At 40.5% G+C, this 25,755-nt stretch overlaps 1 protein-coding gene across 1 annotated transcript; it reads left to right on the top strand.

The window, feature by feature from the left end:
• The first annotated feature begins 163 nt into the window (after nucleotides 1-163).
• Nucleotides 164-25,755, top strand: ACAA2 (acetyl-CoA acyltransferase 2). Its single transcript, XM_039543126.1, has 10 exons — nucleotides 164-312; nucleotides 6,299-6,465; nucleotides 8,627-8,755; nucleotides 12,624-12,740; nucleotides 13,738-13,885; nucleotides 18,481-18,656; nucleotides 19,696-19,825; nucleotides 23,013-23,083; nucleotides 23,792-23,946; nucleotides 25,053-25,755. Exons 1-10 carry the CDS (start codon nucleotides 297-299, stop codon nucleotides 25,135-25,137), a joined length of 1,194 nt encoding a protein of 397 aa, XP_039399060.1. The 5' UTR covers nucleotides 164-296; the 3' UTR covers nucleotides 25,138-25,755.

Below are 25,755 nucleotides of genomic sequence, written 5' to 3'. Positions count from 1 at the left end.
AGGGGGCTGGCCCCTGGGCAGTGCCGCGTGAGGCGGGAGTTAGGGGCGGGGTAGGGGGCTGGCCCCTGGGCAGTGCCGCGTGAGGCGGGCGGGAATTAGGGGCGGGGTAGGGGGCTGGCCCCTGGGCAGTGCCGCGTGAGGCGGGAATTAGGGGCGGGGTAGGGGCCGGGCCCGGCCCCGCCCCCGCCCCTGGGCAGTCACGTCCCACGCCCGGTGGTTGGGCGGCGGAGCAGACAGGAAGGCGCGGGGACCTTCAGCCGCAGCAGCAGCCCAGCCCAGCCCAGCCCAGCCCAGCCATGGCTCTGCTCAGAGGTAAGGCGCTCGCCCCAAAAATGTTCCGTCTCAGCCAGGCCCTGCCAGCCCGTGTGCCCCTGGCAGCAGCCCGCCCGCGCCGCGTGTCTGGCGGTCACGTCCCAGACTCCCTTGTGCGCCACGTTATAGGGTGACCCCCGCACCCCCTCTGTTTCCATGAAATAAAGGGTCGAGTGTCTGAAACCCGCAGGGTGAGGCCTCTGTTTTCAGGGGCTCCTCGCTGCGGCCTTTGAGCTGTGGTGCAAATCGCTGCCAGCACAACTGTACCTGAGTTTCATAGAATTCGTCTTTTATTTTGTTTATAATTTCGGCGGCTAAGATTCATGTTTATTTTAAAGCTTGTTTTTAGGTTTTTATCAATGTACATTTTCACTGTTGCAGGAAATTATGGGAGTCAAACAATAAGGAGGGATGTTGAGATTCAAAAAGTTAAAAGTGTGTGTGTTACATACATGATTGTAAATATATAAAAGTATGCAATGTTCTTCTAACATACTCTCGATTCCCCTGCCAGCAAAAAGGGATACACAATTTTATTTTCACTTCCCCCACTGCCCTTGCCCTCATCTCATATCTCTGGCTCAAAAAGTACCTTCTTCAAAGCCTTTGGTGTCACCAAAGTGGTAAAAAAACCAAAGTGGTAAAGTGAGGTCTTCCATGCTGTGAACCAGCCTAAGATGCTAAGAGACAGACAGCAAGCAAATGTGTCAGCTGTCTCAGCAGTGCAGAGCAGCAGGTTTGAAAAACAGCAAAAGCGGGGTGGGGGGGAAAAAGTCTACATGCTCTACTGGGCAAACAAGATAAGACAAAGCATGGGAACTTTTCTAACATGCTGAAATGTAATGTTTAAAGTAACTGCTGTTGGGAAGGGGGGAGGGGGGGGAAAAAAAACAAAAAACAAACAACACACACAAGGGGTATAAATGCTGGACCCCCCCGTGTGGTGTGTGCAGGATTGAGCTTTTTCTTTTTCCTGGCACCCTTATTTGGGCTAAAATAAACGTGGTGCTTTCTCTCACCCTGTGTGTTAGTTTAGCACACGACACCGGCAAAAAACCCTGCTGTTGCTCCGCCTCGGGCCCTTTGAGTCAGCAACACCTGTGTTGTTCTGTCTAATTAACTAGCATGGGGCTATTAAATACTATATGCTTTGGCATCTCAGGAGATTGTGCCATCATTTCACTAATATACTTAGCCTCCTGTGTCCTGGAATGTAGAAATCTCAGACAAAATTTAAAACTTCAGTCTGTCTGAAATCAATATAAAGCTGACTGAGTTCATTCACTAAGAGATTCCTAGACAGTCTAATCCAAAATGCCTTGTTTTCATTACACCCTTGTTTGTTTAAAGGTTATGGGGGAATAAACCTTTGGTTAAAATACAGTTGAACAAGAGGGCTTTGCCCAGTCAGCCCCAAAAGGCAGTGCTCTAAGTCCATAGTCTTGGAGCATGTTGAAAATATACTGGAAACTTTTTAAAGAGTGTGCTCTGGGTCACCAACCTCAAGTGCGCTGACACCTCATCCCAGCTAGCCAGTCAACTCTGAAAACCATGGGAAGCAATCACATTTTGGCTCTCCATGGATTTGAGTGTATTTTTACTTAATGATTGTATTTCCTCTCCATCCCTTTAAAACAAAAAACCCAGTGTGCCATATTAGCTCCAGAGCTTGAATTTATCACATTCACAGTTGTATCATTAACCATCTTTCTATGTTAATTAACCTTTGGAAGTAGATTTATATAAGGCAAAGGTGAATTGTGCTGGCCTTATTTGTTACCACTTTGCCATCCAGAGAAGAAAACTGGGGGAAGGGTTAAAGCATTGCTTGCCTTGCTCAGTGTGGAGACTTTGAACAAGATATTTTGGTAATTAGAGGTCTTAACATTACATTCGCTAACTCTTTGATCAATCTCTTTGGTACTGATAAACCCAGGACTTGGAAAAGCCCACTGACCAAAGCTGTCATTAAAGCCCTACATCATGATCCAGGGCCAGCACTGTAGTAAATATCCCAGCATACTTCCACTTGCCAACAGCTGAGTCAAAGGGCTCTGCTGCTCACCAGGGTATTTCCCCAAGAATTTGATGGTACCCCCCTGTCTTTTGAATCTCACATCCTGACTGAACCTGTGTAATTGTTTAAGGTAAAAGCGTAACACTTTTTAGCATTTCTCAAACGGGGGGGGTCCAACCCAAAAACGGGTTGCAAGACTATTGTAAGGGAATCACGAGAGTGGCGGCTGCTGGCTGGGCACCCAGCTCTGAAGACAGTGCCATGGCCAGCAGCAGCGCTGAAGTAAGCATGGCATGGTATGGAGGGGTTGTCAGTCTTTTTTAGAGAGGTCATCACAGCCTGAAATATTTTTAAAGGGTGTCCCAGCAAAAAAAGATTGAGAACCCCTATTTTAACACATCTGTTAATAGCAATGGCTGCTCTCAGCTAAGGGTAGATTGTATATGAGATTGAGATAAAAAACTAATGGTTTATTTACTTGCATTATAAACTCTTCAGGATAGGAAATGTCATTTTTTGTTGTTGTTTTGTACGTGTTTGTGTAGTGCTTAGTATTGGGTCTCCGCTCTGTTCCATGAGTAGGCCTCTAAGTTCAACCAGAGTACAAATAAGAATTATTATTATTATTATTATTATGGTTTAGCTTTGTGCCTGGCTAACAGCGTAACTGTAGCACAGGATTTCAGTTGCAAAATGCTATCCTCCTTAACAAGTTATCCCTACTGAGTGGGATCAGTCTGTAGTGCACTCTGCTGAGTCAGAACATAGTTGATGTTAGTCGATCAGTTGGCAAGAGCAAATGGGACAAATGCCCACTTTTTTTTAAAGCAAAAGTCAGGACGGCCAGGACAGGGCTTAATAAAGGGACTGTCCCGACCAAGATCGGATGTATAGTCACCCTCTTAATTCAGGATTCTCATTCTCCTGTGTTGGCACAAGATTTTTCCAAGTGTTCTTATGGTTCCTTAACTTTCCATCGCTTTCCATCATTTCCATTCATAACATGGGGTTTGGATAAGGAGTCCTTCTATGCAAAGTTATGTAGGAGGTTTTTGTTTTTGAGACTGCTGGGTGGGGATGTCAGTAATCCATGGTTATTCTATACATTTTAGGTCAGTCTGCTGTTTTCTAGTTTCCTCTCCCTGAAAATAATAATGACTTCAGATGTTTCGTAATGGCCATGAGGGAAGGCAATAAATCCGAGGGTGTTTTTTTTTACCTCAGCAAAATGCATAAAGAACTCCTGAGCAGTGAAAGATCACTGAGGCCAATCAGTCTGTCCTGTTTTGATGATGATTGAACTCTCTTTGCTCATCACAGAATTCTGAAAGTTCAGATGGTATCAGCCACATTCTACCAGCTGTAGAGTGGACTGGGTTTGGTGTGGAGGGAGGGTATGCGTGAGAGACAAGGTTTAATTTAGAGTCAAGTGGGCTCTTGAGTAATTTGACTAATTTACCTTAGATCTCAAGGATTCTGGCTCAAGTTGCTAATTTGATAGAAAAAATGGCTGTGTAATTTTTTTGTACAGTTTTATTAAAATTAATAAACTAGCAAAATTAAGTTCAAATAAACATATCACTAAGGCCAACTACTATAAGCTCTTACTAAACTAACTAAAATGTAAACATACAGTTATCAAATCAAGGGCACAACTGGAATCCAATCAGTGGGTTAATAATGATGCTGAATTAAATTGCCAATTAGTTATGTCAAATTATTACTGCCTGTAATAAAATCATGAGGTCAGTACAGCACATAGTAAATTCTTATAAATCCTAATCCCAGGAACCTAAGAATGCAGTTGTCCTTTAGTTCCAAACCCCCCTTTATAGGACCTTGGCTGTGGTAAAGAAATCAACTGAATTGGTTGAAATTTTAAAATCAAAACAAAGCTAGTTTACCTCTCGGGCCTTAACGTAAACTCAGTCTCCCTCCTGAAGTTCCTGTATGTTAAATGTCTATCCTATTTGCTTTCCCTCCCAGTTCCCAAGGCAGAATATATTATTTGTAATTCAGTAGTAAACAGCAGCTCTTAGTTCTTGGTCTTGCTGACACTTCTCACTAAACCAAGGAAACAGTTAAATACTGTAAAAGCAGCAAAGAATCCTGTGGCACCTTATAGACTAACAGACGTTTTAGAGCATGAGCTTTTGTGGGTGAATACCCACTTCATCAGATGCAAGTTAAATACTGTAATTTTTTAAGCAGGACTTGTTCAGAAAATTATTGTTGGTACCTTTGCCAGCATGAACTTTTACTGATGCTCATATGGCATCGCTGGTCAGTACCACAAACTGGTAGGTCTTCCAAGCATTTAGGCTGGACAGGCTGACGTGGCCTGTCATAGTCTGTGTTATCTCCTTCCATAAGGCCAGTCCTGAAAAGTAGAAGTATCATGGGGGCCCAAAAGAACACAATGGGTGGGATTCACATACCGTAGGCATTTAGGTGTCTATTTCCCCACTGAAATCAATGGACGTTAGGTGCTTAAAGATATTTGTCAATTCTGCCAAGATACATAGGTCTCTAACTCCTTTGATTTCACCTTTCAGAATCCCAACTAATGTCTGTCTTGACTGTTGAAATTCTAGCATGCTCTGCCTTATGGCACCTCCCAGAAGGTCTTCCAGGCAAATCAGGGATATCAGATGTCTCAGTTTCCAACAATACATCCAATATTCATTGAGGTGGGCAAGCTTGAACTTTGGTCAGTTCAGAAAGTTCCCTTAAACTGGCATTTCTTTTACAATAGCCATCATTACAATCACAAGCATTGTGGGCTCCAAAAATATAAAAAGAGTGGGAGAAACAGAAGGCAGTTTTCCATTTCGGAGTAATAGATGACACACGTCACTGTCATTTTTACACACTACTACATCTTTATACATCCTCTTAAAGTTTCTTACAATACGTTTAGATACCTTATGGCAAGTGTGGCAATACGTTTAGATACCTTATGGCACCCTTCACCAGACAAGAAATTGAGGAAGTAGCTATGGGTAAAAGTTCGTGGCTTGCGCCTAGTCATTTTTCACCTAGATGCATCTTATCAATATATGTTCCATTTGTGATATAGAAAATTAAAGTTAGGCTATTTCTCTTCACTGTGTGTGGGTCTGTATAAGATGCCCGCACATGCAATTAGATGAGGAAATACTATTTTTTTTTAAAGTAAAAGCCTTTAAAATTAAAAAAAAAAGAGGTGATTTAAAATAATTTGCTTCTGCATCGAGCTGCCTTCTCTGCTTCCTGGTCTAAATCAACAATTTACTGATGGCAATTAAAAAGAAATTTCCCCAATAGGCAGGTTATTCTATAGTTGTCCATTTTGGGCTTTCTTGTACATTCTTCTTCTGAAGTATCTGGTACTGACTATTGTCAGAAATAGGGCGTTAAACTAGATGGAGCACTGGGCTGATCTGATATGACAATTTCTGTCTATTGCACATTCAAGCTCCCTTACTTTCCTCTAAATCTCTCTTTAAAAAACACTTATTCATGGAATCCTCCTTAGCTTCTCCTCCTGACTATTCATTCCACACATGCCTCCTTCTCTGAAATATTTTTCCAGGCTGTGTCTGGTGTATCTCGGATTGTAAGGTGTTCAGGTTAGGGAGGGACCATATTTTCTTTGTTTATAAAGCCCTATGTAAATTTACAGCACTATATAGTTACTGATAATCTTACTGATCCTCTGGGTGATGTAGTGCAGTGGTTTTCAACCTGAGGTCTTCGGACCCCTGGCATCTGCACCTCCATTTGACATTTTTTAGGCGTCCACAAATGGAAAAAAGCAGAGGTGGATTACATCAGTGGTTCTCAACCTAATTACCTGAAACATCTCTTTATTCAATGTCCATTCTCTTCCTCACAGATTTGATCCATATCTCACTCAAGAAAATCAAATGAATCTTGTCCATCCTTTTCCTAATTTAAACCTATGGATTTTTCTTGTTTGTGTTCTAGGTGTGTTCATTGTTTCAGCCAAGCGAACACCTTTTGGGGCTTATGGAGGTCTGCTCAAGGACTTCACAGCCACTGACCTGACTGAATATGCTGCACGCGCTGCACTGTCTGCTGGCAAAGTCTCCCCTGAGATCATTGACAGTGTCATTGTGGGTAATGTCATGCAGGTTAGTAGGATGGAATAATTGCTGGTACCTAGTTACTTGCTGAACACCTTTCCCTAATGCATTTCTACATATAACTGCATCTGTTGTTCAATTGGGTGCTGTTGGATGAGCCAAAAAATAAATCAAGGGGCTGGAAATACAAAGTATTAATAATTAAGTGATTCCCTTTTATGTTTAAGGGGCTGACCATGCTTCCATTGACCTTGTTGGGACCAGGATAATTTAAACTGGGGAAGCCTGTCTTTCTGTGAAATGCAATCTGATTAAAAAAACAGTTTGTATTCTCATTGAATTTCAAGCCCCTGGGTATACTGCTCTTCTTAGTAGTCCATGACTTCAGAGTTAGAACTGAACAAACATTGGTTTCTTTGGGTTTTAGTTAATCGCTGTTTTGCTGGGGCTTATAATACCTGAGAACCCTAGAAATTCTTTAAAGAAATGCAAAATAAATGTAATATCTTATTGATAGCACCAGGCAAGTTAGTGGCCTGGATGGGTGGATGAAACGGAACAAACAAATCCTTGCCCCCAAAGAGCTTATCGTCTCAAGGCACAATTGCTTACGGTGCAGTAGTCTGTACTCACCCACATGACTAGGTCACTAGCTTCATTTTTGGACAGGCTGACTAAGCATTATTAGGATCTTTTTCATCTTCAGCCTATAGATTCCAGGGATAGAAGGAACAACTGTCTAGTCTCCTGTATAGGTCTCTAACCTCCTTTATAACATGGAAGTTCTTTGAAAAAATTCTTAGAGAATGCCTTTTTAGGAAGAACGTCCAATCTTGATTGTAAAATTGCCAGTGATGGAGAATACATCACAACCCTTGGTAAATTGTTCCAGTAGTTAATTACCCTCAGTGTTAAAAATATTGTACCTGGCCAGTGACTGTTTTTTCCAAGAGTGCTGAGACCAGAGAATGGTCATGAAGTATAAATAAACTTTGCTTTGTTTTTCTCCCATTAATAACTGCCAACCATATGTACATTTTACCCTTTGATACTTGTGTTTTGTCATCTACGGTTAGCAGCTGAACTGTTTTGTTTGGTTTCATCCCATTTTATAAGCATGGTGCCTGATCTAGATAGCATCATAGACAAATCAGTGCATCCAAATTTCAGGCTGTTTTTTGTACAAAGAACAGTGCCATGCTAATAAAATCACAGTGGTAATGGTAGTCTTGCCAAAATCAAGCTTTCTTTTTTTCCCCACAAGAGACAAATGTCTGTCTTGAATCAAAATGTGGACACTGCTAGACAGTGCTTCCCACAGCTCCCTTTGGCCAGGAACCACAAACCGCAGCCACTGGGAGCTGAGGGGCTCTGTGCCTGCGGACGCTCCACATAAACAAACCAGCCCAGCCCGCCAGCAGCTTTACCCTGATGGGCCAGGCACCAAAGGCTGACGACCCCTGGACTCATAGATGCTTTTGCTCTGATGGAAGTTATTGTGGGTTTGGCCCTAAATGTTACTAGTCTATGTACAGGTGTTTTGATCATCAAACAGCAGTGGGGCAATGGCTGGTAACTCACTCATATTTAAAAACCTCTTTAGGAAATGAGATTTTACTATACAGATGAGTTAGGGCTTTTTAAAAAAAAAAATCTATCCGTTGTCTTTACTCTCACACAAAGCAGATATAAAACAATACATTTACCTGCTTGCTGAACATAGATGCTCTTTTTTCTCATTACCCACTTTTTCTGGTCCTGGTCCTGATGCATTCCTAGTACCTGCAACTCCAGTTGAAGTTATTGGTTGTCACCAATCAGGATTTGGTGCTTTTGTCAGCAGGCGCCCTACTGAATGTGTGGTTATCATCAGTTAGTGGAGGGAATTAGTTACTATTGCCTCTTATATCTTGAAACTTTTCAGCTGCAGTACCATTTTCAGGCTGGCATGTAGCTCTGGTGGGAAAGGGTCTCTTTTGAAATACGTTCAGAAACCTGCTTTCAGGAGATACTTTGGGAAAAGATTTTTTGAAACAATATAAATGCTTCCTGTGGCTTATACTTGTCAAGGAATCGGGTCAAAGGAATCGGGTCCTCCAGAGCTAACATTTACCTGAGGTGTTAGGTATCCTGTTTTGATCTGTTTAAAACAGTTGTTGTCCAAGTAAATTAGCAGTTTACAAATGCTGCTATTTTTTTCACTTTACAGAGCTCCTCAGATGCTATTTATATTGCAAGGCATGTTGGTTTGCGTGTGGGAGTTCCTATCCCCGTTCCTGCCCTTACTGTCAACAGACTCTGTGGTTCTGGTTTCCAGTCCATCGCCAATGGATGTCAGGTACAATACTTGTTCTCTGTATATTGGCTACAATTATATATTATTCATAGCTTTTATCAAACTGCTGTAGTGAGAGAGGGGATGTGTTCTGAAACAAGTGCTGGGGGTTTGAATTAGCTGAAGAATGACTCCCTGCTGAATACCGTGATGGTGTTCAGCTGTTATCAGTAAGTGATCTCCTGTGAGCATCCCAATAAACATATATCTTAAGGAGGAATTTAAAGGTGCCTTTGTAGTAAATGTTGGAGTGCCTTGGAACTGAAAATCAAATGTTTGCTTAACTTTCCATATTTATAGGGATTTCCCATGGAGCTCTGTTGTTGCATACAAGAGTTCAACCTTCTAAAGACATTCATATAATTAGTGTAAAAAAATTCATTAGGGCTAGTTGAGAAGGGGATGGAGGACAAGAAAGCAGCAACTTTTACAAAATTAAGGGTACTTAAACAACATTTAAACACCTGTGGCTGGCCCCGGTCATCTGACTCAGGCTTACGGGGCTCAGGCTGCAGTGCTGTAAAGTTGCTGTGTAGACATTCAGGCTTGGGGTGAAGCCCAAGCTCTAGGACCTCACGAGGGGTGGGAGGGTCCCAGAGTCTAGGCTCCAGCCCAAGTCCAAATGTCTACACTGCAATTTTTAGCCTCACGAGTCCAAGTCAGCTGACCAAGGCCAGCTGCGGCCATGCCTCAGGCACTTATTCCAGTGTAAACATACCCTCAATAAAGCTCAGTTGTGTTGCAGATGCACTCTGTTCTCTTCATCATGGAGCCTGATCCTGCACCCGCTTGAGTCAATAGAAGCAGGTTGGGCTTCAGAAGTTTCAGAGTATTTTTTAGCTCTCACACTTTCTGCTGATGTAACCACTTGGGTAACTGAAATAGCTAGCAGTGTAGAGAACTGAGAAACCTCTGATATATTTTTATGAACGAGAGTGACTCAATTTCCCCTTTCACCTTGTATTGTTACCCGTTGGGTGTGACACAGTTAACTTTTTTCTTGAAACAAGACAAGCAATGCAATGACTATGGGGAAGTCACCTAGCATGAGTGAACTAGCGGGAACTAAAATCACTGAGGGGTAACTAATGTAAATCCTTAGACTGCTAAACAATTGGGTTGAAAGTACCACCTCCTGAGGAATATTGGGTTCAAGAGGCCCAACAGACAAAGAACTAAGAATTGTATTAAGTGGGCAGCCTACTGTAAAGGATCATAATGGAGCTGACGTGAGACTAAACAAGAGGGACAGCCCCTGCAGAAAGGCTTTGGAGGACTTTGAAACCTCCCAGGTCTCCATGAGGAAGGTGGGTGATACCTGGTAAGTCATGCATACGTATAAGCTGTTTGTTGCGTTCGAGATACATTTTCTCTGTAATGCTTTTGCTTCAAATGACTATTTTGCTGTATGAAGGTTGGTTGGTCACTGGTAAATTCAGTCGTAGCCCTTGGGTTAGAGCAGGACAGCAAATACTGAACTCAAGCTTCTTAAGGTGATCACAGTGAATTGAAGGAAGAAACTGCAGCTTAAATTCACAGGCAAGAGGGAGAAGAACATATGTTCTTTAACACGAAAGAGGTGATGGCTGGAGGCATGAGACCGAGTGGGGATACTACAAAGGGGTCAAAGGTGCAGTTACCCTGGAACTGTAACAGCAGTCACTTGTATTTCTAAAATGTCTGTCTTCCAAGGATCTCAAAGCACTTCACAAAAACAGTTTAATAATAGTATCCTCGTTTTAAAGCAAGGGAGCCTAATGGAAATAGAAGTTAATGACTTTGTGCAAGTCACAATATGTTTAATGGAACACCACTCAGATCTCCTGACTTCTCTTCCTCTTTTTATAATCACTAGACAATCTTCTCCAAAAGTTTCTAATTAGACATACAGATGTTCAGTGTATGCTCTGATAGGGATTCACATATGAAGTTCACTATATATGTAAGGCTTTTTTTTTTTTTTTTTTTTTTTAACAGCAGCAGTCTACCTCCTTTCCATTCCCATAACAAAAACAGCTGTTTTTGTAACAGTTTGCATGTTGTCACAGTCAAGAAGCAGACCTTTCGCTGTACCCACTGTGATTTTCTCTGCACTAGAAAAATACATTGAGGTGAGCTACCTTGATGTACACCTCTCAGTTCAAGAAGCTGGTAACGTCTACCTTGACTTCTGCTATTTTAGCAGTGAAATTATGTTTTACTGTTCACACAAGACAGTTTATCCTTCCTTTTATCCAAGGATGAAACATTTCATATAATATTTTTATTTTGTTTGTGCAGAGTGGTGTTTAAGGAAGAGAAGCACCTTATAAAATTAAACAGTGTTTTGTGCAAGCTTGAGTAATCATTACAGCTAAAAAATAAATGTCAGTTTGAAAAAATTCTGCCACAAAAACAAATTCCTCAAGATTAAGAAAATTTAAAGTTGAGGTTATAATTCTTGAAACAGTTCATAACACACTCTTTTGGCTTTGTACTAGAAAGATACATTGAGGTTAGCTACTCTGATTGAGGTCCATGATGTATCTTTCTAGTGTAGACATACCCAGGAGTATTTGTTAGTTTGAATGCAGAGAGTAAGGTTATAATTCTATGGTGAAGTCCAAATTTTCTTTCTTTCATGGAGTTTTTTTTATGAAGGTGTCCACAAAAAAAACTCTACCACAATTACTTTTACAAGACTTGCACAAAAATTGTTTTACAAGGTGCTTCCCTTCCCTGCCAGAAAGGTGCTGCACAATTTAAAATACAACCCCGGTAATACACTTTTTTTAATGTTTGGCTAATAATAGTCTATACTGAATTAATATAAAAATAGTTTCAACTCTGCTCACAGTAGAACCTCAGAGTTACGAACACCTTGGGAATGGAAGTTGTTTGTAACTCTGAAATGTTTGTAACTTGAACAAAACGTTATGATGGTTCTTCTAAAAGTTTACAACTGAACATTGACTTAATACAGCTTTGAAATTTTACCACGCAGAAGAAAAATGCTGCTTTTAACCATCTTGATTTAAATGAAGCAAGCACAGAAAGTCCTTACCTTGTCAAATCTGTTTTTTTTAATTTCCCTTTTTTTTTTAAATAGTTTATATTTAACACAGTACTTTACTGTATTTGCTTTTCTTGTCTCTGCTGCTGTCTGATTGTATACTTCCAGGTCCAAATCAGATGTGGTTGACTGGTCAGTTCGTAACTCTGGTGCTCGTAACTCTGAGAGTCCACTGTAGATTTAAAAATATTCCTCTTCAATTAAAAATCAGTGTAGCAAAATGTTTGAGGAGCCAGTGTGTCCTAATGGTCAGAGCAAGGGACTAGGAATCAGGACTCCTTGGTTCTGTTTCTGGCTGTGCCATTCACTTGCTGTGTGATTTTTAGGCATGTCACTTAGGCCAAGTTTTCAAAAGCTGCCAGTGTTTTTGGGACCCCACAAAATAATCATAAGACCTGACTTTATTTGTTTTATTTTTATAGAAGTACTGCGTGCCCGCAACTCTGAAGTCAGTGGCACCTTCCGTTGCTCAGCATCTCTGAAAAATTAAGTCCAGTATGTTTCAGGCTAAGCACCCAAGCTGAGAGGCCACTTTTGAAAACTTTGGCTTTGATCTCTCTCTCTCTCTCCACCACACCCTCCTTTCTATAAAATTGGTGTAATAGTATCTCACTGACCGGAGAATTGTGCTGTTTCATTAATCTGTACAATTTTTGCAGTTCCTTGTCAGAAAATTAGTATAGCATAAGCATAAATTATTTCTTAAGTTATGCACCTAGTTTTCTAATTGGCAAAGTATGTTACTGAAGCAATTGCTGTATTTTATTTTCACAGACAACCCTAAAACCTACACATGATGCATCTGTATTATTTTAATAGGAAATTTGCCTTAACGAGTCAGAAGTGGTTCTTTGTGGTGGATCAGAAAGCATGAGCCAGGCTCCATACATCGTCCGAAACATTCGATTTGGAACCAAATTCGGAACAGATCTCAAGGTCTGATAATGTGATTTTCTTTTGTTTTAATTAGGTCTCATTCACAGAGCAGTAGAAAACACTGGACCCATAATTTTGTAACCAAAACTAATGTGGATTAGGTTCAGACTCAGATGTTGAGGCGTTTTATCTAATGTACAACAGTTTTATCAAAACAGTCAGTCTGATCCAGCTAAGCTTTTGTTAAGACTGCCAGCTTTTTAACTATTCCAGAACTATTTTTTAATACCTATACTGAATTTAACATCATCCATTAACTCCTAAACTTTCAGAATTCAGTTTAGTTGATATATTGCTTCAAAATCCTGAACACAATTGAAAACCTGTTCTGATAGTCTTCCATTGCATTCCCACTATTCCCTCCTTGGATCCAGAAAGGACAGAGGAGTTCTCCCACACTTCTCTGGTAAAGAATTCATAGAGTGCAGATTAGTGCAGCCCTAAGAACTATAAGATGTGTTCCCAGAAGTCTTAATGGCACACATGAGTGAGAATCACACTTAAGTGAATACAGCAACTGAAGTATTGTTTTGTAGTGTGGCTGCTCTCACTCCAGAGATGAAACTGGTGTGTAGATAACTCAAGGTAACTCTGCAGTGAAGACGTATCAGCTGAGCCCAGGCTGACTATTTGAAGGATTGGCAGTTTACTTGAGAATATTTGATTTGGAAATTGTTGAAAGACAAACACAGCTATTTTTCCCAAATCCCTTTTGATGGTAGAACTGCACATTAAGCTTTTTGCTCTGTGGCATTGTTGATCTCACCAGTTTTCTTTGTGTACATTGTCACTTCAGTTCTGCTATAGTTCTTGTAGTCAATTACACAGAAGTACTTTTCACATGCACCTGCTTCAGATAAAGTTATAAAACCTAATTAGTTACCAAGATTTTTTTTTAAATGATAACTTCTAAAGCACTGGTGAAGATCTTGTTAAAGTACGAATACTGTAATACTGATTCTGCATAAGACTTTCCCTTTAATAATGTTTCTGGCAGATGGAAGACTCTTTGTGGGCAGGCCTAATGGACCAGCACATTAATACCCCAATGGCAATTACAGCTGAAAATCTGGCTGCAAAATATAACATCTCGAGAGAGGACTGTGACCGATATGCAATGAAAACACAGCAGAGATGGAAAGCTGGTCAGTAAACTTTGAGAATTAAAAGTTAAATGGACATCATCAACTTCAAATCCAGTCAAACCATGAAGCACCAATTTAAAGTAGTTTCAGGTTGTACACCTGCCCCCAAATTCCTCTGGCAATTTTTGTGTATTTAATTTAATATTTTTTTTTTTATTTTTTTATTTAAAGTGTCTTATTCCTCTGTTGCTGAGGGCTAGTCTACAATAGAATCACTACAGCGGCGCAGCTGCACCAATGTAGCTACATCGCTGTAGCGCTGCTAGTGCAGATGCTCTCCCATCGGCATAATTACTCTACTACTATGAGTGACGGTAGCTTTGTCAGCAGGACAGCTTCTCCCATTGACATAGTGCTGTCCATGCCTGCACTTAGATCGGTGTAACTTGCATTGCTGGGGGAGTGACTTTTCCATACCTCTGAGCAATTTAAGTTATACCGAAGTAAGAGCTAGCGTGTACAAGCCCTGAGTTGCTAGAGTCAAGTTCTCAAGCCTATTCTAGCAGATCCCATTGCATGATTGGGACTGAACTGATGATATACACAAAATGCTATCAAATGTCCACAGAAGAAAAACTTTTTAATCCTGTGATCTCTTTCAATTAGTTGTTTTAGTAGCTACTTGTAACACCAATAGGTCAAAGATTTCCAGGTAGAAATTATATTGTTTTCATTTATCTTAAGTTGACTCTGTCCTGTTAACATTAGTTTTTCAGCAGATTTTGCATCATTACAAATGATCCTCCACCTGCTGCTAGTAAACCCATTACCTGTTTTAATTAGTGCTTTCATGGAGCATAGAGGTTAAAGCACAGGACTGGCAGTCAGGAAATAATTGTGATCGCTAGTCCTGGCTGTGCCACCGACTTGCTGTGTGACCTTGGCCAAGGCACTTAACATCCCCTTTGCCTCGGTTTCTCAATCTGTAAAATCAGAATTGCCCACTTTGCAGGGGGTGTTGTGAGGCATAACTCAAAGTGTTCTATAAAGTGCTGTTAGATCCTTGGGTGGAAAGTGCTTTTAGAAATACAAAGCATCGTTATCTTTCCCTAAAGTACTATTATCTTTCCCACGTAACCAAACAGCTCCTTTAGTTTTGCCTGATGAAAAGATAGCATATTTGCTGGTGGTGGTACAGATATATTGCTGGTAACTGTAACAATGCATTGCTGTAAGGAAGGAAGCCAATATTCTTCCCAGTGATTGAACCCACAAAGCCCAAGAGTTCAGTTACGTTCTGCACATGCTCCTGTTCCACTGGGTGAGCATTTTTTTTTTTTTTTTTAAAAGGAAAACAAGACAATAAAGCAACTACTTTCTGGAAACGATTCCGTAGTTTAAAAAATTAATTGCCATTATTCATCCAAACAAGACTTATTTTGCTTTGAATATAAATGAGAGAGAGCGGTTTGAAAACACTCAGTGCAGAGAGGTTTGTCTTTGTGGTAATTATTAAAGCACGCACACCTACTGCAAATAGTGAGTTTGTCTCCCAGAGGCCATGAGAATGCCAGGGGGAGAAGTTATGACTGTACGAGGAACATGTATGGTCTAAAATAATAATTAGGGCTGTCGGTTAATCTCCGTTAACTCACCCAATTAACTAAAAAAATAAAATTAATGGTGATTAAAAAAATTAATCGTGATTAATCACACTGTTAAACAATAGACTACCAATTGAAATGTATTAAATATTTGTGGATGTTTTTCTACGTTTTCAAATATATTGTTTTCAATTACAACACAGGGTACAAAGTGTACAGTGCTCACTGTATATTATTATTTTTTATTACAAATATTTGCACTGTAAAAATTATAAACAAAAGACATTTTTCCATTCGCCGCATACAAGTACTGTAGTGCAATCTCTTTATCATGAAAGTGCAACGAACAAATGTAGATTTTTTGTTTGTTTTTGAGTGCATTTATGTAACAATGTAAAATAGAGCCTACAGGTCCACTCAGTCCTTCTTGTTCAGCCAGTCTCTCAGACAAACAAGTTTGTTTACATTTACGGGAGATAATGCTGCCTGCTTTTTATTTACAATGTCACCTGAAAGTGAGAACTGGTGTTTGCATGGCACTGTTATAGCCCATATTGCAAGGTATTTACATGCTAGATATGCTAAACATTCGTATGCCCCTTCATGCTTCAGCCACCATTCCAGAGGACATGCTTCCATACTGATGAGGCTGTTAAAAAATGTGTTAATTAAATTTGTGACTGAACTACTTGGGGGATAATTCTACATCTCCTGCTCTGTTTTACCTGCGTTCTGGTATATATTTCATGTTATAGATGTCTCAGATGATGACCCAGCACATGTTCTTTTTAAGAACACTTTCACTGCAGATATGACAAAACGCAAAGAAAGTACTAATGTGAGATTTCTAAACATAGCTAAAGCACTCAACCCAAGGTTTAAGAGTCTGAAGTACCTTCCAAAATCTGAGAGGGACGAGGTAGGGAGCATGCTTTCAGAAGTCTTAAAAGAGCAACACTCTGATGCAGAAACTATAGAACCCAAACCACCAAAAAAGAAAATCAGCCTTCTGCTGGTGGCATCTGACTCAGATGATGAAAATGAACATACATCAGTCTGTACTGCTTTGGATCATTATTGAGCAGAAACTGTCATCAGCATGGATGCATGTCCTCTGGAATGCTGGTTCAAGCATTAAGGGACATGTGACTCATATTTACAGGCCAGATGCACTAATCTTGTGACAGCGGTTACAACAGTGCCAAGCTAATGCCTGTTCTCGCTTTCAGGTGACATTGTAAACAAGAAGCAGGCAGCATTATCTCTTACATACACTTTGTATTCTGTGTAATTGAAATCAATATATTTGAAAATGTAGACAATATCCAAACATATTTAATTAAATGATATTGTGTTATAGTTTAACAATGCAATTAATCACATGATTAATCATGATTAATTTTTTTATCGTGCAATTAATCACCGTTAATTTTTTAATAATAATTTTAGGACCTGATCTGTAAGGACTCATGCACGTAAGTAACTGTACTCATTTGAGAAGTGCCACTTAAGAGAGTAAAGTTTATCAGATGGATAACTTTTTGCAGGATCGATAGAGTACAACTGAAATGTGTAACTCAGGTATCATGTGTAACTCAGGTATCATGTATCTGAAATATGAAAAGGATCCTCTGGATTTGTTAGGATATTGAGGGCAAATCTGTCTCAGGCAGTTCTATATCCAGTCCTCATTCCAGTCTACTGGGTATATTGGTATTTCTAAATTTGTTTATAAAAGTATTTGTCTACCTAGCAGACTGGAATGGCTCATTTTGAAGCCTTTCAGTATAGGACATAAGTACGTGACCAGGTCAGGTACTTTTCTTGGGAAAAATTTCTACTGATTCTCAGGGATAATTTACTGTGCCTGATCAGTCAAGGTTTTTTTTGTTTGTTTGTTTTGTTTTTTTAAGCTATGATAGCATAATCCACATCAATCTTCTTTGCATAGTGGTCAAACTAACCCTCTATATGGTGATTTTTATTTTTAATGTACTGAATGAGATGTTAGGGACTGTATAGACATCCATATCACTTAACCCCAGAGCCCAGCCATGGGGTGCCCCTCAGCCCAGACACCCACATCCCCTAAAGCCCCGGAATCTAGAGAGAGAGAGAAACAGCCTGATGCTGGGTCCCAGGCTTGTACAGAGTTTCCTGTACACTGCCTCCTTTCTTCAGGACGAACCTCAGCTGACTGGAACCCTCCAGGCCCCTTTTCTTCCCCCACCCCCGAGCAGCAGGTGTCCTGTATTTGCAAGCTGGAGAGCTTGGGCTCTGTTGGGTCCAGCGGGCTCTGTTGGGTCCAGCAGCCTCTAGTGGCAGCACCAATTCTGCAGGGAAAAATGAAATTCTACGCAGAAAGTTAATTCTGCATTGTGCAGTGGCGCAGAATTCCCCCAGGAGTAACAGGGACAGTCGTTTTAGGATTAAATCAGATAAGACAATTTCAGACCTTCCTCAAATGTAAATGTCTTGGAGTTGAATCTGAGGGCTTGTCTTTTTATTGTCTGGGGGTATTGTTTAACCTATGTTCTGCACCACACTGATACTGCTGACGTTAAGGGGCTGGGTCCTCAGATGGTGTAAACTGGCATTAGTTTTAAAGAAGCTACACAGATTTACACCAGCTGAAGATCTGGCCCAACGTGTTTCTCCTTCTTGTCTCAGTGAACTGTGCAGCTTTCGAACTCTCTGGCAAGCCATAAAGATGTAGAACCAACGGCAGGACAGAATGTACATTGGAGATGTAAATGCTGGCGCATATCCACTCAGTACTGTTCAAATTTAATTGTAAACTTCAGAATCACTATTTAAGCCTGAAACGCTCAAATTTAAAACTGGGTGACTCTTCACTGTAAAAAATTAAACCTGTTTGCATTCTTTTGCCCAATTTAAAAAAAATCAATTTAAATAGAATAAAGTCTGAAAAAAATACCTACGTAGACAAGTGTAAAGTTGATCACAAATGAAAGTACATGTTTGCCAGCACTGATCATTCACCTGCTGCTGTTTAATTATAATTCTTGTCATTTCTTTCTGCTGTTGCAGCTCAGGATGCTGGTTACTTCACTGCTGAGATGGTGCCAATTGAAGTGAAAACAAAGAAAGGAAAACAGGCTATGGAACAGGATGAGCATCCTAGACCCCAAACCACCATAGAACAGCTGGGAAAGCTCCCTCCTGTCTTCAAAAAAGATGGGACTGTCACTGCTGGGAATGCTTCGGTGAGCTCACGGACTATAAGGAGTTAGAATTTTGATCTGAGAAGGGTTATATATAGTTAGATGCCAAGGGTTCTCATAGTCTTTCTTCACCATACTTTCGCTTGCAGAGATGTTACTGGGCTGCCAAGGGTGGCTTCTGCAAAAAAAATTCTGATTCTGGAACTCAAATTGCAGTACAAAGCTTGGGCTTGGGTGGCTTTGTCAACACCCCTACAACAAACGAGTCTTCAGTTGCCTTCTCTCCTCTAGAAACGGAGTGCAGTAGAGTAGCCACTGCTGCCAGCATTATGCTGGTACCATCACCCTTAACAAGACATCCACACTTTCTCATCTGCCTTGAATCAGTATTGCTGCAGTTTTGACTTTGCACTGATTGTGTGAACTCTGCTGCGACTAGCTGCTGTTCTTTCCTTTATGGACAATGAGCATTTTAAACTAGATCTCTGGTTTCAGCTGAGCTGTGCTTTGTGGAGGACCCTGATCATTGGGTCATCTGTAGGCCAAACCAAATGCTGATGTAACTTAGAGCAGCCTATGGGCTTAGGGTACCTAATGTCACACTGCTATCTTTTGGCATAAATCTTATAGACTAGTAGATTTGTTAAAGCCAGAAGGACAACTGCAATCAGGTAGTCTGACCTCCCGGCATAACACACAGCACAGATGGGAAAACCTGGTACGAGTGTTTGTAAAGTGTCATGCACCCTTAACAGCCCTGGAAAAATTATTAAATGTTAATGATGACCCCAGTCCACATACTGACTTTTAAAGTATCTGAAATAGATTTACAGGGCAGAGAATCTATTTTAGTTCCTTTAAAACACTGAAATATATAAAATCTCAGTGTCTAGTATTAATTTTCAAATGCCACAAAATAAGAAAATAATTTGATTTAGAACAAACTGACCTTTAAGAATAGAATTGTGTATTTAATTTGTGTAATAAACAATTGCCATCAAGTTTCTCTTACATGAATATCTCTGGCATAAAATGATTGTGCAGTTAGTGCATTGAGTGTGTTTTCCTTTTGTATTAAAAGGGAGTATGTGATGGAGCTGGGGCACTTGTCATTGCCAGTGAAGCGGCACTTAAAAAGCACAGCCTCACGCCACTGGCTAGAATAGTAGCCTATCATGCGGCTGGATGTGACCCCAACATCATGGGCATTGGTAAGTTGCAGTGAAGCAAATCTTTTGGTAGCATGAAAAAATATGAGACTGTTCTTGCGATGGGTGTTCTGTGGGGTCCCTATACTGAGCCTGATGGCAATGGAGGAACAGTTTGTGAGTTGTTTTTATTATAGGGTAGACTGCTGTCAAATCTCCTATATCTGATACTGATCTCTTTGGCTTAAAGCAGTGGTTCCCAAACTTTAACATCCTGTGAACCCCTTTCATTAAAATGTCAAGTCTCACGAACCCCCTTCTAAAAATGAGTATTTACAGGGATTTTTTTCCTTTACCTGAGTATAAATTATAAAAGCAGTGATTTTGGAAATATAAAATTTGTTTTTATGACATGCTTATTACACACTATTTATTATTAATTACTATTTATCATTACAGTATTTTTATTACATTATGAAAATGACACCACTCTTCCAAGATCTCACTTTTGTAGCTTGTATCCAGGGCCGGTGCTTCCATTTAGGCGACCTAGGCAGTCGCCTAGGGCGCCAGGATTTGGGGGGGCGACATTTTGCCGGGAGGGCGGCAGGCGGCTCCAGTGGACCTCCCACAGGCGTGCCTGCGGAGGGTCTGCTGGTCCCGCGGCTCCGGTGGAGCATCCGCAGGCACACCCTGCGCCTAAGGCGCCAAAAACCCTGGCACCGCCCCCTGCTTGTATCACTTTGAAATAGGAGCCTTGTCTTGTAACAGGCTTATGTTTCATCAAGGAGTATCAGATGTGAAACAGCATGAAGGTATTTAAGAAGCCAACTCAAAGAGTTCCTCCTACTCAAGCATTCAGGTCTTGAGCAGTCCAGGCAAACAACGCACGTTACAACAAAGCTTAAACTTGTTCTTTATAATAATTTTAAAAACAACACTAGCTGCCTATTTAATTTTAAAAACAGCAAAAAAATATTCACCTCCCTTTCCATTTCTTATAAGGAGTCTTGAAGTTTAAATCTCCTCACTGTGATAGATATGCTTGCTTTGATCTGCTTAGCTATTGGAAGTCCAGGGGCTCTGGGCTGCTGGCCCCATGCTGCCCGGGGTCTGTAGGGACAGCTGTCCGCCATTAGGGAATTTTTTCCCGAGAACCCCCTGTAACATTTTGCAAAGCCCAGTTTGGGAACCACTGGCTTAAAGAATGACATCTGCAGTGCTGGGCCTTGACCATTAGGGGATAGGAGGAGCTCTGTCAGAAAAGGGATTCACTCGTGTGGGCCCCATCTCAGAAAATGACACAACATAAAGTATTTCAATATGGAAGGGGAATATCCCCGCACGTTCTGTTGTTCCCTACAGTACTCTCTGCCCTGCTTTTCCCAGGCTAGTGTTCAGTGACTCAAGTACATAGAGCTTCTCCCAATTCTCCTGGGAACCTGTTTGGCAGTTAGCTAGGATGTTGCTCGAGATGTTTAACGTAATTTCCCATACTTAGTTTCATCCCATTTTTCCCATTAGAGGGCTAACAATTATTTCCTTCCTTGGCACTCACTGTGTATATTACCACGTGTGTGGTGATATGTCTAACACTCCTGCACACACATGCACGTGCAAAATCCTCGCTTAGGCCCTGGTCCAAAGTCCAAATCTTTCCATTGACTTCAGTGGGCTTTGAATCGGGCCTTTTATTCAGTTTACTGTCAAGGCCTGGCTTTGGTTTTTACTTTAATATTTTGTGGAAATTTATCAGTGTGGGTTTGCTTTTATACAAAAAAAAAACAATTGAAAATAGGTATAAAAATTAACTTTGTTTTCTTGGTAAATAATTGGGTTAATACTGGGGGATGGGTAGACATAAAAACAACAAATAGAGAACTGTAAGTATTGAAAATGAGAAGTTTTATGCTGTAGTTTATTTCTTGAACTGTACGTTAACAAGGTGTACACATATATACACACACAAATGTGTGTGTATGTATGTTTTTCCACTACAATGCCTTACTTAACAGCCTTGCATTTACACTATGAAGTGTTTATGTTAATAAATTTGCCTAATGTAGTGTATTAGACTTTCTTAACATAACCAGTATTTTCATGCAGTTGGATGGTCCAAAATTCAGGTGAAAGTTGGTAAATACTGAATAATAGCTTTTGTAAAATCTGGGAATATTTTTGTTAAAAATTGGTAAAAGCCAAAAAGAAAGTGCCTTAGTTATTCTTTACTTACCTCTCTCTCCAGTCCCTTATTCATTTTTGTTGCTTTTATTAATATTCTTTTATCTTTGAGTTGCCAACATCTTTCTAGTATTGAAGTCCTCAGACTATTCTAAGGGAGGTCATCCCAGTGTTGTATTAAAAATAATTTGTCTCCTCTCTAATGTGATATCTCTTCACATTGCAAACTCCTATCCAATTTGCTTTTCACTAGTAGTCCAAATTCTCCTTTAACATTTATGTTTTTCAGGTATCTCTCTGGATTATGTGTCTCTGTGTTTTGGATTACTTTCCCTCAGTGTATTCGATTAAATTAGGTAGCTGAGTTTCATTAAAAGGGTGATTTTTTTTTTTTTAAACCATTGCCCCCTGTAATATCCACCAAAAAGTCGCTCTCACTGACCTCAAACTTTATAGCTTAAACCTGCATCTCCTGAGCAACAATTTTTCTACCACAAATGCAGTGAGGGGACTCCCAGTTTGTGACACACACAGCTAGACACATGTTCACCACAGTTCAAAAAGTCTGTCTTTATTAATGTACTTCATATATCCGGAGAGAAGAACTGGTTGGGGGGAGAAGATATGGGGCATTTGCAGCTGCCTCGTGGAGCTCCTGAAGACTGCAGGTAGTGTTAGGCCTCATTTGGATTGGCAAGAAGCTGGCAGGCCCCATTTTGGCTAGAGAGCTGTATGGTGTGTTGAGTAGGAGCCTGAATGAGTGGGTGGAGGTAGAGGAAGGCAGTAATGAGGCTTCTTAAGCTTGTGGGAGAGTGGGTTGAAGAAGTTCCCAACTAGCCACTCCTAAGGGTTCTTGTGTTTTGGAGCCCTCAAATTGCTTAATAAGACACTTGGTTAGCGTGTCACAAACCACCTAATGCTTACTAGGGGCCCACAGTAGATTGGGGAACCTGATGAGCACCCTCAGGCTCACAGGGTGGGGCTCGATGAGCCTCTCCCATGTAAAAAATAGTTTAAATGCTTATTGTAAAATTCTTCAGCTACTCATGTATGTATAATTTTGAAATAGGCCCTGTGCCTGCCATTACTGAGGCCCTGAAGAAATCCGGACTCTCCCTGAAAGACATGGATCTGGTAGAGGTAAGGAGAGCCGTGTGGACAGAAAGGTTATATCTAATTAGGAGCAGTAGGTTAATAATCTAATGAGATGTGTTTAATCTTGAAGGTTCTCCTTCCCTGTATGATGGACTGAAAGGAAATCCTTGAAGGTGGCTGTTGCAGTGACTGCTATTGGCCATTTAACTAAGTTTCTTTCAGTGCTTCCTCTAAACTCCTGTTTTCAGGAGCTTAAAGCTCCTTTATTAAAAAACATCCTGTAGTCTGTAACTTGTCTAGGAGTGACATGTTCTCTTAGGCAACAGAGACGCTAAGGTACTGATTTTTAAATGCATCCCTTGGTCAGTAGTGACTAAAAGTGGTTACCCTCTGAGAGCTGTCTACTGCTCTATGGGAAACATGTTAGTGGCCCTGGTCCAATCCTAAAAGGCAGGTATCCATATTGCTGCTGGCTTTTTTATTTTTGTGTTTAAAAGAAGCTGTAGATTGGCTTTGAAGACTGAACTGTCCACTTACTCACTAGAGATTGTTACTGCAAGTCTGGTTTGAGGTCTCTTGGTGGAGTGGGAAGGGGAATCTTACACTGTTGCTTTGTCATAGACCTGTGCTTCATGTTCTATTTAAAAAAAAATAGAAAATTTCAACTTACAATTGCAAAGAGATCCTTTAAAAACGTGTATTCTGATGGAAAGTCAAGCATCTACATTTTGATTGTGTCTCTGCTGTTTTCAGGTCAATGAGGCTTTTGCTCCTCAGTATTTGGCAGTTGAAAAAGTTTTGGGTCTAGACCCTGAAAAAACCAATGTCAACGGAGGTGCCATTGCTCTCGGTCATCCCCTGGGAGCATCAGGGTCAAGGATCACTGCTCATCTGGTTCATGAATTAAGGTGAGTATGTAGCTGAAGCTCTTGATAAAACATGCAACACTGTTTGCAAAGCTGATGCAAGTACAGGGGGTTGTGGATGGACACTGTATAGCTGTAAAATCCTCTTCCTCTCCTGCCATTCAACACCCTTTTAGAATCCCTTCACTGGCTTCCCGTCTCTCACTGCATCACTTCACATCGTAGTCCTTAACTTCAGGGTCCTGCAACTCCAGTCTTGTTTCCTCCTACTCTCATTCCAGTCGTCTCTGCTCCCTTTAGGTCTGATCCTAAACCCATTGAAGTCAATACAAAGACTACCTACACTTCAGTGGGCGTTGGACTAGGCCTTTAATTTCTCACTGTTTGCTCCTTGTTGTCTTATACTGCCCCCCCCCAACCCTCCACACACACACACACCCCTTGAAAACTCCCACTTCTTGTTCCTCCACTGCTTTCCCTCTCCTTCAAACTTGCTTCCGCAAATTCTTCCTGCGTTGGTCTCCTCAAGAGTGAGCTTTCTGCGCTCTTAATGTGAACAGTTTCCTCATGGTTTTGAATGTCTTGAGGGCAGAGACCATGTCTTCCTATTTGTATTCATACTTCTGCAATACTTTATCAATATGAAGTAATAAAGCAAACCTCCGCTAATGTGCAACTTGCAGAGCAATGCTGCTGTGCTTTTAGAAATTTACTTAACTATAAAATGATGTTCCATCCATGCCACTTAAACTACATTGAAACCTGAGATTTCCAATTACTTTTCTCCTTCGTATCCTGAACTCCAAAGAACAACTCCATCATACTTTAGAATGCCCCAGATCAATGGGTCTGAATTCCATTGAAGAAACATTTCACTTTTTATGCTTCTGCTTAAAATTTTATATATATTTTTAATATTCCAAAACACCCTCTCTTTAATTGCATCCGAAGAAGTGGGTATTCACCCACGAAAGCTCATGCTGCAAAACGTCTGTTAGTCTATAAGGTGCCACAGGATTCTTTGTTGCTTTCTCTTTAATTGTGCATGTGAAAACTCTTGATAGTTGTTTCCCAATGCATTTTGACTAACTTCCTTATGTAGTAAATCAGGGAGACAATTTGTTTTCACTGTTCCTCTTTCTGTATAGGCGTCGTGGTGGCAAATACGCAGTTGGGTCAGCTTGTATTGGAGGTGGACAAGGTATTGCTGTCATCATTGAGAACACAGCCTAAGAGAAATTGGAGACTTCAGTGCGTATCTCACAACTATTTCCGACTGTTACATGCTCCCCAAATAAAGGAATAATGAAAAGATAATACTTAGTACAAATACAGAGCATCGCTACCTAGCTTCATCTGGTGACCATCCTGCAAGATGAAGGAAAGGCTGCGAAGTCCGATTTCTGAACAAAATAACTTGATTGATTTTTTTTGATGTCTTTGTAATTAAACTAAATGTAAAGCCACTATAACGTGTCTCTTCTGAAATATTTCCTCACACTCTTTCCAGTTGAATAAAATGTGTCTCATTTCCCCTTTAACTCTTCAGGAAATTAGGGCTGACTGTCAAATATCCACCAAACCTGCCTTGCAGTGAGAGTGCCAGTCATGTCATTATGGGCTTTAATTATTTTTTCAATCAGTTTTGTTGTCTAAGATGAACATCTTTGAAAATCTGTGCTCCTGCCGCATTGCCAGAAAATATGGCTGTCTTTTTTTCTGTTTGAAGACTGTTTCCGTGTAAAGCAAGTATTGCAGAATACTGTGTGCATTTTGTACTTGCCAGATTGAAAGAACTAGGAGAAAACTGTGAAATCTCCACTGTGCCTTATAATAAAACAATAAAAATGA

Source organism: Mauremys reevesii, linkage group 6 (assembly GCF_016161935.1).
Source record: "Mauremys reevesii isolate NIE-2019 linkage group 6, ASM1616193v1, whole genome shotgun sequence".
Lineage (NCBI taxonomy): Eukaryota > Metazoa > Chordata > Testudines > Geoemydidae > Mauremys > Mauremys reevesii.
This window is presented reverse-complemented; position numbering and strand designations above follow the sequence as displayed.

Coding starts and splice junctions, on each gene's coding strand:
- ACAA2 (XM_039543126.1), top strand. Junction 23,084..23,791: donor AAGACATGGATCTGGTAGAG/GTAAGGAGAGCC, acceptor TGCTGTTTTCAG/GTCAATGAGGCTTTTGCTCC. Junction 23,947..25,052: donor CATCTGGTTCATGAATTAAG/GTGAGTATGTAG, acceptor CTTTCTGTATAG/GCGTCGTGGTGGCAAATACG.